This window comes from Rhodofomes roseus (assembly GCF_022264815.1).
Source record: "Rhodofomes roseus strain CIRM-BRFM 1785 chromosome Unknown C8Q71scaffold_2, whole genome shotgun sequence".
NCBI lineage: Eukaryota > Fungi > Basidiomycota > Agaricomycetes > Polyporales > Fomitopsidaceae > Rhodofomes > Rhodofomes roseus.
The window spans coordinates 1,300,687-1,316,636 of NW_025952958.1; the positions used below are offsets into that span (position 1 = coordinate 1,300,687).

The 15,950-nt window shown below is 56.7% G+C and overlaps 8 protein-coding genes across 8 annotated transcripts; 4 read left to right on the forward strand and 4 right to left on the reverse strand.

Annotated features, from left to right (window-relative positions):
* Nucleotides 1-269: 269 nt before the first annotated feature.
* Nucleotides 270-1,765, forward strand: C8Q71DRAFT_720251 (RmlC-like cupin domain-containing protein; the record flags this gene model as incomplete). Its single annotated transcript, XM_047921348.1, has 11 exons — nucleotides 270-329; nucleotides 387-485; nucleotides 541-596; nucleotides 665-737; nucleotides 796-805; nucleotides 861-987; nucleotides 1,052-1,212; nucleotides 1,273-1,299; nucleotides 1,359-1,492; nucleotides 1,554-1,644; nucleotides 1,701-1,765. The coding sequence occupies 11 exons, from the start codon at nucleotides 270-272 to the stop codon at nucleotides 1,763-1,765; spliced, it is 903 nt and encodes a 300-aa protein (XP_047783865.1).
* C8Q71DRAFT_222486 (Sfi1 spindle body protein-domain-containing protein) lies at nucleotides 1,698-6,054 on the reverse strand. The gene is made up of 13 exons (XM_047917110.1): nucleotides 4,885-6,054; nucleotides 4,288-4,832; nucleotides 4,147-4,237; nucleotides 3,914-4,097; nucleotides 3,537-3,860; nucleotides 3,406-3,479; nucleotides 3,253-3,353; nucleotides 3,104-3,192; nucleotides 2,889-3,052; nucleotides 2,763-2,837; nucleotides 2,581-2,707; nucleotides 2,469-2,529; nucleotides 1,698-2,412 (listed from the first exon to the last, which is right to left on the reverse strand). Exons 1-13 carry the CDS (start codon nucleotides 5,935-5,937, stop codon nucleotides 1,929-1,931), a joined length of 3,372 nt encoding a protein of 1,123 aa, XP_047783866.1. The 5' UTR covers nucleotides 5,938-6,054; the 3' UTR covers nucleotides 1,698-1,928.
* Nucleotides 6,055-6,128: 74 nt separating this feature from the next.
* On the forward strand, nucleotides 6,129-8,426 carry C8Q71DRAFT_222563 (uncharacterized protein). The gene is made up of 3 exons (XM_047917112.1): nucleotides 6,129-6,507; nucleotides 6,560-8,371; nucleotides 8,425-8,426. Exons 1-2 carry the CDS (start codon nucleotides 6,239-6,241, stop codon nucleotides 8,112-8,114), a joined length of 1,824 nt encoding a protein of 607 aa, XP_047783867.1. The 5' UTR covers nucleotides 6,129-6,238; the 3' UTR covers nucleotides 8,115-8,371; nucleotides 8,425-8,426.
* A 471-nt stretch (nucleotides 8,427-8,897) lies between these two features.
* Nucleotides 8,898-10,185, forward strand: C8Q71DRAFT_853341 (Aldo/keto reductase; the record flags this gene model as incomplete). Its single annotated transcript, XM_047926932.1, has 6 exons — nucleotides 8,898-9,078; nucleotides 9,137-9,331; nucleotides 9,386-9,430; nucleotides 9,487-9,672; nucleotides 9,731-10,101; nucleotides 10,156-10,185. The coding sequence occupies 6 exons, from the start codon at nucleotides 8,898-8,900 to the stop codon at nucleotides 10,183-10,185; spliced, it is 1,008 nt and encodes a 335-aa protein (XP_047783868.1).
* Nucleotides 10,186-10,529: 344 nt separating this feature from the next.
* Nucleotides 10,530-11,957, reverse strand: C8Q71DRAFT_698645 (CTLH/CRA C-terminal to lish motif domain-containing protein; the record flags this gene model as incomplete). Its single annotated transcript, XM_047920030.1, has 6 exons — nucleotides 10,530-10,596; nucleotides 10,654-10,808; nucleotides 10,860-11,301; nucleotides 11,361-11,461; nucleotides 11,509-11,640; nucleotides 11,691-11,957. 6 exons carry the CDS (start codon nucleotides 11,955-11,957, stop codon nucleotides 10,530-10,532), a joined length of 1,164 nt encoding a protein of 387 aa, XP_047783869.1.
* Nucleotides 11,958-12,088: 131 nt separating this feature from the next.
* C8Q71DRAFT_222574 (uncharacterized protein) lies at nucleotides 12,089-13,826 on the forward strand. The gene is made up of 6 exons (XM_047917113.1): nucleotides 12,089-12,311; nucleotides 12,372-12,508; nucleotides 12,559-12,844; nucleotides 12,901-13,121; nucleotides 13,172-13,251; nucleotides 13,309-13,826. The coding sequence occupies exons 1-6, from the start codon at nucleotides 12,135-12,137 to the stop codon at nucleotides 13,650-13,652; spliced, it is 1,245 nt and encodes a 414-aa protein (XP_047783870.1). The 5' UTR covers nucleotides 12,089-12,134; the 3' UTR covers nucleotides 13,653-13,826.
* C8Q71DRAFT_222551 (uncharacterized protein) lies at nucleotides 13,597-14,466 on the reverse strand. Its single transcript, XM_047917111.1, has 3 exons — nucleotides 14,193-14,466; nucleotides 14,004-14,133; nucleotides 13,597-13,947 (listed from the first exon to the last, which is right to left on the reverse strand). The coding sequence occupies exons 1-3, from the start codon at nucleotides 14,225-14,227 to the stop codon at nucleotides 13,828-13,830; spliced, it is 285 nt and encodes a 94-aa protein (XP_047783871.1). The 5' UTR covers nucleotides 14,228-14,466; the 3' UTR covers nucleotides 13,597-13,827.
* A 76-nt stretch (nucleotides 14,467-14,542) lies between these two features.
* On the reverse strand, nucleotides 14,543-15,906 carry C8Q71DRAFT_734711 (uncharacterized protein). The gene is made up of 3 exons (XM_047922415.1): nucleotides 15,568-15,906; nucleotides 15,195-15,454; nucleotides 14,543-15,097 (listed from the first exon to the last, which is right to left on the reverse strand). The coding sequence occupies exons 1-3, from the start codon at nucleotides 15,831-15,833 to the stop codon at nucleotides 14,898-14,900; spliced, it is 726 nt and encodes a 241-aa protein (XP_047783872.1). The 5' UTR covers nucleotides 15,834-15,906; the 3' UTR covers nucleotides 14,543-14,897.
* Nucleotides 15,907-15,950: the final 44 nt, after the last annotated feature.

Sequence of the window (15,950 nt, forward strand, 5' to 3'; positions counted from 1 at the left end):
GAAATGTGCCCGACATGGCAAGGCGCCGCTCTCCTGCTGACTGTTCTGCCTATCCGAGAAATATTCTCTCTCGCCCCCGACGATGCCCTCCATAAGCACATCGCAATTCGTTCTACAGATTTCGATGCATGTATAAAACCGTCGCCCTCGCTGCGATCGTCCTCACATTTGCATACTTCCTCGCGACATCTCCCATCCGATTCGACGATCTCCTGCAGCTCAACATCTTCACTAACTCCGTGCAGTCAGACAACCTACCGCATTCTGCAATGGCTGCTTCAGTTTCAAGGCGTGTTGTGAAGAAGGTCCTCGCCGTCGAGACGGCCGAGGTGGGTTGCTCATGTTATACACGCGCCGGAGCCAGCTTTGACCAATTCCTGGAGTAGGGCGAAGGTGCCCTCGTGCGCCGCTCTATCGGGAGCATGAAGCTACGAAACCTCACCCCGTTCCTCATGCTAGACCACTTCCATGTGTCCAAGGGGGCTGTGAGCATCATCCGTGATTCCGCCCAGGTCGTTGCGACTGACCGGGTATCTGCAGGGCTTCCCGGATCACCCTCACCGGGGTCAGGCAACTGTCACCTACATGCTGGAGGGGTAAGTCATGCCCATCTCATCTGCGATGAGCACGGGGGGATGCTAACCTATGCTCCGTTCAACGACAGCTCGAGCCGGCACGAGGACTCTGCCGGTCACAAGGGCACGATTGAGACAGGTGGTGTTCAGTGGATGTGTGCGGTGAGTGCAGGCCCTCCTGTGCAATTGCATTTGTATTCATTTCAGCCCCCGTCCACAGGGCCGCGGAAGTAAGTCGCATCGCAACGCCTCTACACACCATGTAGTCTAACCTGTTTCCGCCAGTCATTCATGCAGAGATGCCCGTGCAGGGCCCGGACATCCCTGAGCCTCGCGGTATGCAGCTCTGGATTGACTTGCCAAAGCAATACAAGATGGTCGAGCCTACATACCAGGAGCTAGGACCCGAAGAGTACGTTACTCGGTCCCCCGCTTCGCCGGCCGGCGTTGACTCACGCGTGTCCGTCTGCTTGCAGGATCCCCTCCGCGTTCCCGGAAGGTCCGGACGGCGGGGTGAAGATCAAAGTCATCAGCGGCAAGAGCCACGGCGTGGAGTCGCCTGTGCGCCCGCTCGGCGGCTGCTGGTACTTCCATGTCATCATCGACAAGAAGGACAAGACCGTCTTCCAGGACATCCGTGCGTAGCGTAGTCTGTCACAAAGGCGCGACGACGGCATGCTAATGACGATGCTTCTAGCGGCGGGCTGGACGTCGTTCATTTACAGTGAGTCGGCGGTGCTCGGCCAGTAGCCTCTGGCGCGTTTGATTGACCCGTCCATGCAGTTTTGAAGGGGTCGCTGAAGGTAGGCGAGGAGCCCAATGCACATGAAGCGTTCCACACGCTAGTGCTTTCTGGGGATGCGAACGAGAACGGCGTGCAACTCACGTCTTTGGCGGACAACACCGAAGCAGTTGTAGTATGTACCCCTCCGCGTTCACCTGCATCGAAACTGTATCGCTCACATGTTGTCTGTCTAGATTGCCGGCGAGCCGCTCGAGCAGTCCGTCGTGCAGTACGGACCCTTCGTCATGACAAGCCGGGAAGAGATCCAGCAGACGCTCTTGGATTGTGAGTCGCTCACCTGCAAGCATCTCTAGTAGCACTGACTGACGTTCTGCCCGTAGACCAGTTCGGCAAGAACGGTTTCGAGAAGGCGCACACTTGGAAGAGCCTGATCGGCGGCCGGTAGTGACTGTTGAACTCTCTAATGTCAGTCGTTCGTCTCGTTTCGAAGGCCATTGCGGATTGCATAACATGCTACATATATCCATGTCGAGGGTCTGTCATACCTGTATCGATAGCTTACGTGCAATAAGTTATAATCGTCCATATATCAACGGTCCACCGCACTGTCATGGCGGCTCGATTGACCGAGCCCGATCTGAGAATGGGCGCGAGCGCAGCTGCATGTCGCGAAGTTCGTGCCAGAGACTGCTCCGCCCGATGTCCCCGCCCGAAGCAGTTGACCCTGCGCGAGCGCGTGATTTCGGCGGGTCTGGCTCCTTTCTGAAGTCGACTGAGGATGCTTGCGAGGGGGCGGGACTCGTTGCGCGCGTCGTACTGGCGCGGGTAGACAGCTTCGGACGTGAGGATCCTGGGACGGGGATGTTGCGTCTTCCTGCTCGCTCGGGGGATTTTGTACGGGCAGAGAGCAAGCTGGCGATGCCATGCTTGAATGCGAACGGTCTTGCCGGAGCGACAGGTGGGTCTGCCGGTGTGACAGGAGATACTAGCGTAGGACTTGTGGAACGCATACGAGTGGGGAAGCCCGACGTGCGAGGCCGTTCGATGACTTGGCGAGGAGCTGCACTCGGGAGGCGGAGGTAACGCGCACGACTGGACGATCCGTTATCAGTACAGTCGTACAACTCAGAGAGAAGTCAGCTACTGACGCAACAGCCTTGAGTTCGATTTTCGTCCTGTATGCCTTGTGCCATTTTTCGAAGACCTTAGCTGTACGGATGTTAGGATAGCGTGTGCTAGAAGTACAAAGACAGTACGTACCGTGTACATTATGCCGATCGATCTCTCGGGCTTTCCTGGCCTGAAGTGCGTTGGGCATAGCAGCGCGCCAGTCTTTCCATGCCTTGAGTTTGGTATGGTACGCGTCAAACCGCACTGCAGGCAGCGACTGCAACGACATCTAGATGAATGTCCAATGGAGTGGATTGCTTGCCTGTACTCACCCTTGTTTTTGAGTGCCAAATGCCAAAGGCACGGAACATGGGGTTCTTCTGTCTCTGCACCAGGAAGTCGTCCGCCTGTGACGCATATCAGTCGTAGTGGGTATGAGTACGTCGGGAGCAACTCACGATCGGTTGCAGTCTGATATCCAGGAAGCGCTCCCTCCATTTGTCCCACGCGGCTGCGAGGACAGTGGTCTTCAGCTCGTCCTCTCTCTGTTGGAGGTACAGGCGCCTGTGTCGCGCCTTTTTGGCTGCTGCAAGCCAGCGATAGAACATTCGCCGCATATTCTCTGGATAGATTGTGAGCCTGAGTAGAAGCAAGCCGCACGTGGGATACAAACCTTCCCGCTTGATGTCCTGGTAGCTCTCCATGAGACTCAGCTCCTCGACATGCCGTATGCACAATGCCTTCCATTTTTTGAAGGACGCACTGGACCAGCATCATCGGTTTTGCTCTCGTAGTTGACCAGTGTGTGGCGAAATGACTCACCACAAGACCCTTTTGTCGCGCATTTGTGCCACTTCGAGCTCGCGGTCCTTGATGTCGACGACGCGGTTAAGCCAGTGCGACAGAGCAGCCGTTATGATACGCTAGTGGCGCACGTGAACAACCTTGTTTCGAAGGACTGAGCATTGCACATACCATATCAATACGTTGCCGGATGATCTCCTCGGCAACCTTGCGTTGTCGCTGCTTCTGAGTTACAACCAGCCAGTCTGACGAGATAAGCTATGTCAACTTGCCGCTCGCAATGGATCAGCTAAGTATCCTACCAATGAAGTACCGCTGAGCCACGCGCATCTCGAACCGTTTGCGCGTCCGCTCCAATCGCTGCTGCTTCACACGGCTAAGCCATAGCTTGAAGTATCTTCTCTGGAGGAAGAACTTCTGTGCTATGCGCGCCTGCTTGATCATCTTCAGCTTCGCTCGAAGCTGGAGACGCCAAGTCAGGAGGGCCTTGTATTGCAGCTGCGCAGAGTGATAGTGAACGGCAAAAGTGGTAGCGTTGCGATGTGTGCTATAAACTCCACGCCATTTCTGCAGAGCCGCAGTGGTAACGGTGGACGATGATCGCGTATGGAAGGCCATCGCAAGGTCTATTGGGACAGTGAGGCGTAGGCCCTGGTTGAGCCATGGAGGCCGTGCTTACCTTCAAGCTCTCGCTGCTTCTGGAGGCGTGCTTTCCAGACAACCCACGCCTGCTTGAGCAGCCGCGTACTTCTGACTCGGTCCAGAAGCCTCCCCCGTTCATGAGCCTTCCAAACTCTTAGAACGGCTCGTACCAAGAGGTCGTCTTGACGTGTTACATGTTTCGCGGCGCGATGTTCGAGTGCCTGGACAATGGTGAGTTTCAAGATGACGCAAATGAAAGCGACCACCTACGCGTATCCGATCGCGAGCAGCCTTCCACGCCCCGAAGGCACGCTTCACAATCACCACATCGTAGAACTCGTCCGCCACACGATTCTGGTTTCTACAAGCCAAGTTATGAAATGAATTGTCACATAGGTGCGACTGACGTACAGTCGGTTTCTCCATGTATCCATGGCATGACCCATGATGCGTATGTCAACACGCTCCGCCATGACTTTCTCCTGTCTCCGCATCCCGAGAGCCCTGCGCCATAGATCCCAACACTTCTCCACTTGGCGCTCCTGCCTGACGTATTCCAGGTGCTCCGCCGCTGCATCCAATTCATCCAGCAGTGCCAGCCGAGCTCTCCATCTCTTTAAGTATCTCGACACGAGACGTTCATTGTAGTGCTGCGCAGAGAGATGCGATTGGTAGGACTGTCGCCATTTCGCCCAAGCATCCTTCAAGATTTTGGCTTCCCGGCGCTCGCGGACGGTCTTCATCCGTGCGCGCATCGAATTTCGCCAGTCCGCCTGCTTCTTCTCTTTGAGCTTGACCTTCCACACTTCCATCGCGGCTTTCAGGCACCGTTTATTAGAGAGAAGCGACACGTGAGCATAGATGTCCTGGTTAGCAGCGGTGCGTTGACGCCAACGCTGTAACGCCAAGCGGAGTACGAGGGTATCGCGAGCCTGTGCAATTTGTTCATGGGTCGTCTAGGGACAGGATTCAATCACAGAGGAGACGTCGAAGACTGGACTAACATACGATGATCCACTGAAAGCCCTGCTTCCAGACCTCCCAACAACGTTCTAATAGCTTGTCTTCTCGGAAGCGGTCTGCTTCCTTGCAATCCTGTGCCTCTTTGATTTTCTTCCACGCGTCATCTTCATTGATGGCGCTCTTGCGACGCTCAATTGCGGTGGGTACTGGTTTCGGCGCTGTAGGTAGTGCGGGTGACGGCGACGCAGGGCGGCTCAGGCCTTTCGCTGCTAGCCGAGACAGGGCATGCGTAGCGGGGCGCATGGGAGTCCCGTCCCTCATCGCAGCGCCGTACGATGGAGGGATCGTAGAGGGCGGGGCGCCAGAGTCGCCAGTGACCTCAGAATCTGCGTCGTTCCATGGGGGGACAGGCCTGGAAGGTGCATGAGAGGCTGTCTTTGGGTAGTATCGTGACGATGGCGGACCCGTATGAAGTCCTAACGAGTTCGTCGTAGAGGTGACCGCCGGAGAGAACGGCCGGCGGGCAGGGCGGGGCGTGTCATGGTATTGTAGCATTGCGGTGTCGTTCTCGGTCATATCTTGTTCTGTCGGGGGTGACTGTGTGCCGTTGGGGTGGGAGTGAAGCGTGAATGTGTCCTCGAGCTCCGTCTTGGCGAGGCCTCTTGTCAGTCGCGTTGTAACCCTATGGGAAGCAGGACTACCTCGCGCAACTCGCGTCGTCCGCTGGCTACCGCCTGCTGCTCCAGCAACATAGCCGTGCTGCTGCTTAATCGAGTGCCACTTATCTCCCCAGTTCTTGCCTTTCAGTAGGCCAAGTTTCAAGAGCTTCCCATAGTAAACGACCTCGTTCTGCGGATCGAGGCCGCGGTCCTGGAGGACATCGTTGTACGCCTTGAACGCCGACAGAAACGTAGTGGACGTGGCTGGCGCGCGTTGAATTACCGCGTCGATAAAGTCGACCTCCTCCGGAGAAAGGCCAGCGAGTTCGGGAAAGGTCGTACTTGAGGATCGCGATTCATCCAGTATCTCGTGAGCGATGGCGGGTACACTGGGGACTTTGGCAGGAGACGAGGCACGGGCGGGCCTAAATCGCGACATGAGCGCAAGCCAATAAATCAGCCAGCTGCATCCAAAGAGACGACCAAGGCAAGGCTTCACGCGAGGAGTCCAGACGAGAAGAAGAGGGTCGGCAAAGCCACGAAGGCAGCAGTCAACCCGCGCGTCAAGCACGTGCTACGCGCCTACGGGCTTCAACGCGATCAGTCACACTGTGACACGTCTGGTGGCGTCGTCACTGTTACTGAACTCCGTTCAAGTCGTTGGCTCCGCATCGTCGAGTCGCTGCACTCATGCTGCACTCCCTCGCTCGCCGCCTGTGCTGTGTTCCATCTCTGTCAAGATGGACTTCAATCGCACAAGCCTCAGCGCGCTCCCCTCGGAGCTCATATGGGATATTCTCCAGAACTGCCAATCGAGTGACAGCGCCCATCGCATCCCGAAACGCTACTGCAGGCTCAACACTGTCTTGCGCATTGACCGACGCCTGCGTGGCTTTTGTACGCGTCTCATGCTACGAGAGCTTGTTCTCCCTTCGAGCACTGCGCTCGTCCGCGTCCTAGATCAATTCCAGCATCAACAGAACTTCACGCACCTCGCCAACGAAGTCAGGTGCGTTGCGCCTCCTTTCATCTTCTGTTCACCGCTGTGACACCACCATCAGAACTATACAGATTGGACGCCTTACAGACACCTTCTACGTGTCGCAGGCCAACATGTGGAAAGACCTGGCCTTCTGTCTTCCCTTTCGCCGACTACGATCTTTCAGCTGCTGGGACGTGAGAGCCGACGTTCATGCGCTCGCACTGTTTTGGCTATGTCCAGACATGACTACATTTGAACTCGTCTGGGACCAGAAGCAGGGCCTTCCTGACTTCCGTCATTGGCCCCTGCTCACGACGCTGCGGCTTCATTTCACCAAAACACTGTCCTCAGAGTGGTACCCATCGGTCTTCCCACCCTACGAAATGCTCACCACGCTGATGGTGTTCGAGGAAAAACACTCGCACTGGCTCTGCGGGCATATGCAAAAAGTCACCTTCCCTAGGCTGCGGGTTCTGAACTTGGAGCTAGCCAGCAGCCATCCGCGAACGTTGTACCAGTTCATCCATCGCCACCCGACGTTGATGGAGGTGAACATCTCCCTGGCATTCCTTCTCGACGACAATGTTCTCATCTTCGCGGGCCTCTTGAAGCTCATCGACGGCACCGGGAATTGGGGCAACCCCAATGATTCTGGCACAAGCAATGGGGCCGTAGACATCGTCGATCCTCACCGCGATCACGTACCGCACGATGGGGCATTCATCACCTTCAGGACGTTTGCCTTTACTCGCGTCCCACTCTCTCCCCGGGCCACGCAATGGCGAGACTCGAGCGGCTCAGCTGAGCCTCGGTACGCGGCTACCGGTCTCGCAATCGAAGTCGAGGACCAGGATGACTATGAACAGGGGGGTCATAAGATCGCCCGGTTCCACGATTTCATGGACGATATGGCGCCCCTATTTCCGCAGCTGGAGGTGCTACGCCTCGGCTACCGCACGGACTACTGGCATTGGAGCTTCTGCGACCTCATGCAGTCCTGCGCCGCGAGCCTTAGGAAGTGGCCGAGGTTGCGTAAGCTGTCATTCTGTTGTGGCGACATGGATCGCCTTCGCTGGCGTGCTGGGGACCCTATGCATTTTCTGGGCCAGGTTGAGCCTCCCGTGTACGTTCCGTACATGGTATCGGTCGACGGAATGGATGACCTTTTCGCTCGACATCACAAGATCGAGGAAGGCGCTCCGTTCTCGTTGGAGCAACTCCGGCTGCTCCACGAACTCGCGGACGCCGAAGTTGCGCAATTCATAGAAGACATCCAGGACGTACTCAACGAGACTATCAACCCCGACGAGGTGATGCATGACCCTCACCTGCCGATGCGCGTGTGGCAGGCTTTCTGCGAACGCCAGTACGTCGCCCCGGCAATGCGTGCGTTAGCAGAGGCCTGCCCGACGCTCGAGGAGATTGAGTGGTATCTGGTCGGGCCTTATTTCGTGGAGCATGCCGTCCGTTGGCTGTGGAAGGTGTACAGGGAGCGCGACGGCAAGGGTGTGCGTCGAGTGACAGGCGAGCTGACGTACAGGGGCAGCCCAAGAGGTGACGCGCAATCGTTCGACTGCTTGCTAGGGCAGGAGCTGGAGCATCACGAACGACAGCGGTGTACCGTCGCTTACTAGTAGTACGTATACATTCATGTCCTAGACTGCTCTGTTCAGGCCTTAGGACGCGCTCTGCCACACGATCGTCCCTGTCAGGCGCCGTCGGTGAACTCTACATCTTCACCTCAACTGCTACGACTCTTGGCTACTCGCTAGTCTCCGTTGCGTCCGCTCAAAAAGGGCTTGCAAGGTTGATAACCTGGACTCACGGCCTGATACCCGTCTCGAACGCGGCTGGGGACCGGAAACTATGTAGATGGTCCGACGTGGTCACGGTGAGGCTCAGCCTTGTGCTGCGTTCCTCTATGCTAATCATTCATTTTCACAGTCAAGTCACGCTTTGGTCCAAGGTTCACCAAAGCCGTAATCCGAGAGCCAGACAGGCCTGTCTGCGCACAGGTTCTGGCCCTGCCCACGCCCTAGTACTACCTCGGAGCCCGTCCCGGTTACCCCGAGATTCCTCCTCCCCTGGTACGTGCTTTGGCGCTCTTCGTGGCCGTCGTCTTCGGTTCCGGGGTAGCTTTGCTTGTCTAGACCAGGCTCTGGACGCTCCCCGATGCCAGAAATACTTGCGTTGACATGGTGCCCACTCTTGTCCACCGCCGGCGCAAAGTCTGGAAGTGCACTCCCCACTACGGCCAGATGCATTCCGGCTCTGGCTCACTGCCCCTCGACCAAGGTAGACGTGCCTCTAGGTGCTGTTTTCCCGCCGCCATCCACCCGAACATGCTCCGTAGTCGTATAAGTTGTTCATCGTACTCGTCATGAGCGGTATCGACAACATACTCAGCACACTCAACCATGGTCAAGGATTTCAAGCCAGCCAAGCTTCCACACTATAGGGAGCCTACCATTATTCTCTTCGATGGAAGCCAGCTTCCACAGATCGGCGCTGGCACCTGGAAACACTCTGACGAGATCGCTCCGAAGGCCATCTACACTAGCCTCCAGCTCGGTTACCGACTCCTTGATGGCGCTTGTGGTACATCTCATTCTCTTGGTGCATCTAGTACGACTCTGACTTCTATACGTATGGACAGACTACGGAAATGAGAAGGTCTGCGGCGAGGGCTTGAGGCGTGCTATCGCCGACGGCGTCGTCAAGCGGGAGGACGTCTGGGTCGCCTCCAAGCTCTGGCAGACCTTCCATGCGATGGAACATGTCCGCGCTGCCGTCCAGAAGTCCCTCGAAGACTGGGGCGTCGAATATTTCGACCTGTACTACATTCACTTCCGTATGTGCTTGACTTACCCTACGGTAAATCCTTAGTGCTGAAACGCTCTTTTAGCTATATCACTAGCTTATGTTCCCTTTGAGACCCGGTATCCTCCAGGTAGGCACTCACTACCTATGCAAGTATTATGCTGCGTACATACGATCGCAAGTTAGGCTGGTACTATGATGGCGAGAGTGAGGTCCGGCACTCACGCGTCCCGATTCGCGAGACATGGGAAGCACTAGAGGAGCTCGTGGACGAGGGGCTCATTCGTCATCTCGGCGTATCGAACTTCAACAGCGCATTGCTCATGGACCTACTGAAGTACGCGCGTGTCAAGCCTGCCATCCTTCAAATCGGTGAGCACCTCACTATCCCTCCCCTTACCATACATGACCACCTGACACCGAATCCCAGAGATCCACCCTTACAACGCGCAGCTGCGCGCCGTCGACTACGCCCAGTCTCAAGGCCTCGCCGTAACCGCCTACAGCTCCTTCGGGCCCCAGAGCTTCCTCGAGCTGAAGATGTCCAAGGCGCTCCACGCGCCCTCCCTCTTCATGCAGCCCGTGGTCACGCAGATCGCCGACGCGCACAATAAGACGCAGGCGGAGGTCCTCTTGAAGTGGGCCGTCCAGCGCGGGCTCGCGGTCGTCCCGAAGGCGGACGACGTGCGCCTGCAGGAGTTGAACTTGCGCGTGGGCGAGACGAGCTGGATGCTGAGCGAGGAGGAGATGGAGAGAATTAGTGGGCTCGATATGCACTTGAGGTTTAATGACCCTGCGGACGTGAGTAGATGCTTGTGCTCTTATGCGGTATGGGTACTGACTGCGGTTCTACAGGAATTTGAGGGTTGCCATATCTTCTCGTAGCCCCCTCAATGCCTCACTAGGGTGGGTGTATGATTATGCACGAAAACCACTACAGCATGGAGAAGCATAATGTGATATTGCCGTGTAACAGTAGTAGTACGTGTAGCTAATCATAGCGCATTTCATTGTTGACCCACTACACTGGTTTGCCCCACCGTTACGCAATTTTCCGAGCACATCAGAGCCGATGTAAAACTTGAAAGTTGACTCTCAGACATATACCGGCGTGGCTGCCATTGCGTAGGAGTCCAGCAGACGGATGGTGTTACAGATGTATAATGCACAGGGTGGTGGTACAGTCCATGATCTATGGTACATGATACAAAGACGACAATGCCGATGGGTTAAAAATGTACACGGAGAGCTGAGCTGAGTTGCGATTCCACAGGACAATACGGGCACTTCACGCGGCTGCGGAAGGTGTCAGTCAATTTACCTCAGTATGTGAACAGTTGAGATACAACTCACCCTCCAGGCTTGCTGAGCTTCTGCAAACTGTCCTTCGTGATGACGTGCCCGCAGCCCATCATCATAGGCGGGTTCTGGTCTGTTGACTGCTCCTTCGAGACAGGGCAAGCAAAGATCGAGTGGTACCTATTCTCCGGTGGTAGCGGTATCTCGATCTAGAGCAATCCTCAGTCGTCATACCAGGGTATACAGGAATAACGACATACGGGCAGCTCCTCTGAATGACTCCACTCGCTCTTGCGTTCGCGCATGACCTTCCTACCTTTCTCTATACGGGCGAGCGCCCCACCACCACCAATATCGCCAACAACCCTTAGAGGCACCTGTCTGCTCATCCCCAGACTGGCGCAATACTCCTTCGCAAACATCGGCTCGAGGTCGAGGTGCAGCGAGGGAGATGCGAGGTTGGCATACGGCGACGCTATCAGGCGCCAGATGGGCATGTAGAGCAGGCACCCCATGAGCTGACGGATCTCGGATTCGTGCTGGCCATAGAAGGGCGGAAAGTGGTCCTGGGCGTAGGCGATTGCGGCGTACTGTCCTCGTGCGTCATTTGATGTCAGGAAGCGTAGGTAGCGGGAGCGGTGGAGGAGGAACTCGAGGGGTGAGGAGCGGTTGTGGAGGAATTCTCGATTGCGCTCGGCCCATCTGTGCGGACGCGGCTGGGTAAACGTGAGGTTTGCGACGGTGCCACTGTTGGTACGTACTGTAGCGCAGGGCCGATGTCCTGTTCCCTGAGAGCCGTCACGATCTCGTGAAGCTTCTTGAACTGTCGCCGTGTATCGTCATCGATGTCAACGCTAGACTCCTACACCATGTTCAGCATACCAGAGGCGGGGGAAGGCGAGGACACACCTCAATGAACGTCTCGGCTGTGTTGAACTGGCCCGTCCTGAGGAAATGTAGTGCTATCGTTCGCTCCAGAGCAGCATTCGCTTCGGGAGAGAAGAACAAGGGAGAATATGTCGGCAGAGGAGTATGGAACTTCTGCTTGGGGCATCAGTATGTGTCTACTGCTTTGCATCTGTGCGACGGACCTTATCCAATGCCTTCCCCATCTTAGCAAGCGCGTTATACACCTCCTTCTGCCGGTCATCTATCTCCTTCTTCCTCGTCTCCACGGTCTTCGACAGGATAGTCAGCGTCTCATCTGTCGCCGTGCCGACCTGCAACCTGTCCTTGACCTCGCGGAGCGAATGCAAGAGCGAGTCTAGCGAGTCGTTGATGCTCGGGGTCTTGCCCTTCCAGGAGGAGTCAGATACGAGCTTCTCGAGTCTCCCAAGCTCCTTCAGAGGTCCTTCCATAGCGGCCTGTGGGTATGAATAGGAGAACGTGGGTCGCGCGAGCAGACGTCCTCGGCGGCACGGTAGACGGCCTGCGAGCGGGACTGCCCCGGTACCCGCACGTGGCTGCAACGCTCGATCGCCCGCGAGCGAGATCCTGATCTGCGCACCGTCATTTTCTCTCGACGACCTCTCGCCATGCCTCGATTCTTCACTGGCGACGAGCTCGGCTCCGTCAAATCTGTCCGTTACTTACAGGACAGCGTCGAAAAACAATGGAAACCGGAGGTACACATAATCTCGAGCACTCCAGCTGAGGCAAGGCCTGTACCCGTGCAGAAGCTTGCCTTCTCCGTCGTCGGAACAGACAAAGTAGTGAGTCATGCAGGTCAATTGTTGGATGTGAGTTACTGACGTTGACGCGCTCAAGCAAAGTTAGCTGCAGCCCGTGGTGATGGCTCTGCGTCAATATACCGCATCCAGGAGGACGAATCCGTCTCTTCTGTTGCTGAATGGAAGGAGGCGCGGCTGAAACCTGGGCAACGCTACGTCGGGTTGTCGGTATCGGAGAAGTAAGTATCCCTTCAATTGAATGGCCTTGCATCCTGATTTTCGAACACAGGCGGGTATTCTCATGTACATCGAACGGTGCGCTGCGTGCGACAACCCTAGGAGAAGGGGACTCTGCACCGTCAGCGCAAACCTCTGTGCTACCTATGCGGCTATGTGAGTGGAGGCTCTCACATGACGCACAGACGTTTGCGTATGGGGGTGATGAGGTAGAGTTGTCCGTCTGGGATACCGAAAGAGCCTTCGCTCCCCGAGATAATATCCCTGCCGATGCCGAGAGCAAAAAGAGGAAGAGAGGCGGCGAACTGCTCCCTGGAGAAGTCTGGAGAGCAAAAAATGTATGCGTTGCTCGCTATCCATGCATCGAGGCATCGTCTGACTACTTTGTGTCTAGGTACCCAATGACGGTCTAAGCCTGCGGCAGCCTGTCCATAACACCTCCCTGACATACCTCCAACCCTCATCTTCCGCCTCCTCACATCACTTACTTGTGGGAACGCACCATGGCCACGTACGCCGGTACGACACCCGCGCCGCGCGCCGGCCGGTAGCCGACTGGAAGGGCATCGGGAAAGTCGGTGGAGTCAGGATGGTTGAGAACGGGCTCGCAGAGCAGTGTGTATCCCGTCTAGTGTATCTGAATCCCGAACTGACGTTTCCTACAGCGAGGTATTCGTCTCAGATAACGGCTCGAACCTCTTTGCTCTCGACCTCCGCAACGGACGCGTCATTTACGGGTACAAAAGTACTGTCCTCCTCACCACTCATCCTCCTCAATCCACTTACACACTCGTGTCTACAGGTATCGCCGGTGCGGTGTCCTCCGTCGCACACTCGCCCTCTGTCCTCGCCTCCGTAGCGCAAGACCGCTTCCTCCGCCTGCACAGCACGTTCCCGCCGCCGAAGGAGCCCGGGCAGCAGCAGGAGCACAAGGGCGAAGTCCTAGACAAGCTGTACATGAAGGCGGTACCGACCGTCGTGGTGTGGGATCAGAGTGCAGATGCCTCACAAGCAGTGCAGGGTGCCGAGGAGGCAGGGGAGGAGGCGGATGATGACGATGATGTGTGGGACGCGATGGAAGACGTAGAGGACGAGGAGACGGAGGGTAGACGGAGCGGGAAGAAGAAGAGCAGAACGGCGGAATGAAGGTCCCGAGAACTCGCCTCGTTACGTCGTTATAACTCGGTACTTAGCTTCTTGTCTCACGTACTGCCCAATCTCCTGAGCACCTCGGGGGATCGTCTCGTCTTCGCCATCTCCTTGCCGAGCGCCTCGAAGCAGGCAGGGCTCAAAACTGTTGGGCCGCGCTGGCCACATGCCCTCATGAATTACGGTAGTATTGCCACCCGACCCAATTCGCGATCACGAAGTACGATGTCGTAGGTATCAAGAACAGGAAGAAGTACTTGTAGTGCGTGTCCCGCGCGAGCACGTCCAGGATCTGTGCCCCAGTACTCCATTCTAGCAACAGCGTGACGGGTATGGGTGTGGACTCACTGGGATGCCGGTGTGCGGGTAGAACGCGCTGAAGAGCGTAGCGTAGCTGCCGAGGAGGAAGAAGAGGACGGCGAAGAGGACAGTGCAGTAGCCCGTCCGTAAGCTCGGCACGCGTGCCTCTGAGCTTGATCTGAACGATAGTCGTCAGAACAGTTTGGAGGACGTCCCCTTGAGTACTGTAGAACGTACACCTCACTGTCAGGTGGTTTCCCTCTATCTGGCATTTTGACGATGATTGGTTCTGGCGACCTCTGATGCAGGAACGACCGCCGTACCAGTCCTCAGTCAGGTCATCAATGACGAAGCTTGCGATGCTACGGTGGTGGTTGACGTAAAGATGAAGCTTAAGGGATGGTCACCGTATGGTGCGAGGGTGCGCCATATGATACCGGTACCGTGGTCCCTGGTACAACACGAACGTAAATTCGGTAAGTACTCACTGTATGGGTTGTGTGATTCGAAAAGATTTGCTAGATCGCTCAGAGGCTACTTGAATTCGGCAGGACGAGCTTCCGGTCTTCAGACAAGAAGCAGACGCATAACACAAGGCGACTCTTCACTTAAGCTTCATTACAGCGAATCTAGACTATACCACAGGAAAGAGCTACGACAAAGCCGTCGCGAGACGCTATGCAAATATGGATCAGCAGCAAATCAATCGAGGGTAATAACAAAACAAAAGAGAGCCTGAGTAAACGCAGAAGACAGGAGGTATACGGTGGACAGGATGGTGCGCCGTAAATATGGACAGATCTACAGTAGTGGTACAGATACACGGGTGGAAAGGGGCGACGATAGCTCTGGTAAGGGTTATAGATAGTGTATGGCTGGTAAAGAACGTGGTGAGATGAGCGGTCTATGGAGAAACTCCTGACCGGTGTGCTGATCGGGCTTCTATGAGGTTGCCTCTAGCTCGTCGGGGGTGGGCAGGGGCAGGGGAACCGCTGCCGGGGACATGGAGACTATGGCAGGTGAGCCCGGGGACAGCGGCCCAGGTGACGCGGAGAGCGGACGGAAAATGCCAGCGATGGCGTTCTCGTAGGATGGGTGGCGCTGGAAGGGGTTGCGCGTGTGCGTGCGCGACACAGGCGACGCTGAATACGTACAGATGAACGATTGCATGAGGTGCATCGGCAAGCGTCAGATGATCAGCTTCTGGCAACGACCAACATCGGAAAAATTTGTACGAACCGAGGGACCCAGACCCGATAAGCTTGAATGGGTACGCAGGCGTAGCGCTATCCTTCCGCATCTCGTCGGCGGTCTCTCCGAGGGACGACAGCCCAAGCCCATCTGGGTGGGACCCACCCAGGCTGGAGGACGCACGGTAGTAGAAGGTGTGCGAGGCACTCCCATTGTTCGTGCGGAGGATGGGCGAGGTGGGCTGGAAGCGGAAGCTCGACGACTGGAGGATGGAGAGGAACTCCTCGAGAACCTCGGCCGAGGTGGACCTGGAGAAAGTGTCACGATATTCAGCTTTACTCTGCTCGAACGTACCGGGAGGCTCATCGGCGATCGGGAGCGATCGCGTCCTGCGGGGGAGAGGTCAGGGAGGCAGACATACCGGGGAGAGGCGCGAGGAGATACAGGGTCCTTCTCGGCAGGCTCGGGCGGGGGCAGTCTGACGATGTCGTCCTGGGTCTGGAAGACGTCCTCGCCCAACTTGAGGCGATCTACGCCATCGGCGACGAAGCGCACGCCGGGCACGCGGGTTTGGGGGCGGTTGAGGGCGCCCTGGAAGGGGGAGAAAGGAGGGGCGGGGGCGGGGGCGGCGAGGCGGACAGGGCGGGGAGCGACGAGGACAAAGTCGTCGGCATTACAGGCGGACATGGTAGGATGGTGTTATACAGGCTGTGAGCGGGAAGGGGTATGTAATGGCGGCGGCGGTACGCGTCCAGGGCCAAGTTGGTGGGCGGCGATTGCGGGTCCTCGGATCGGCGTCGCTGG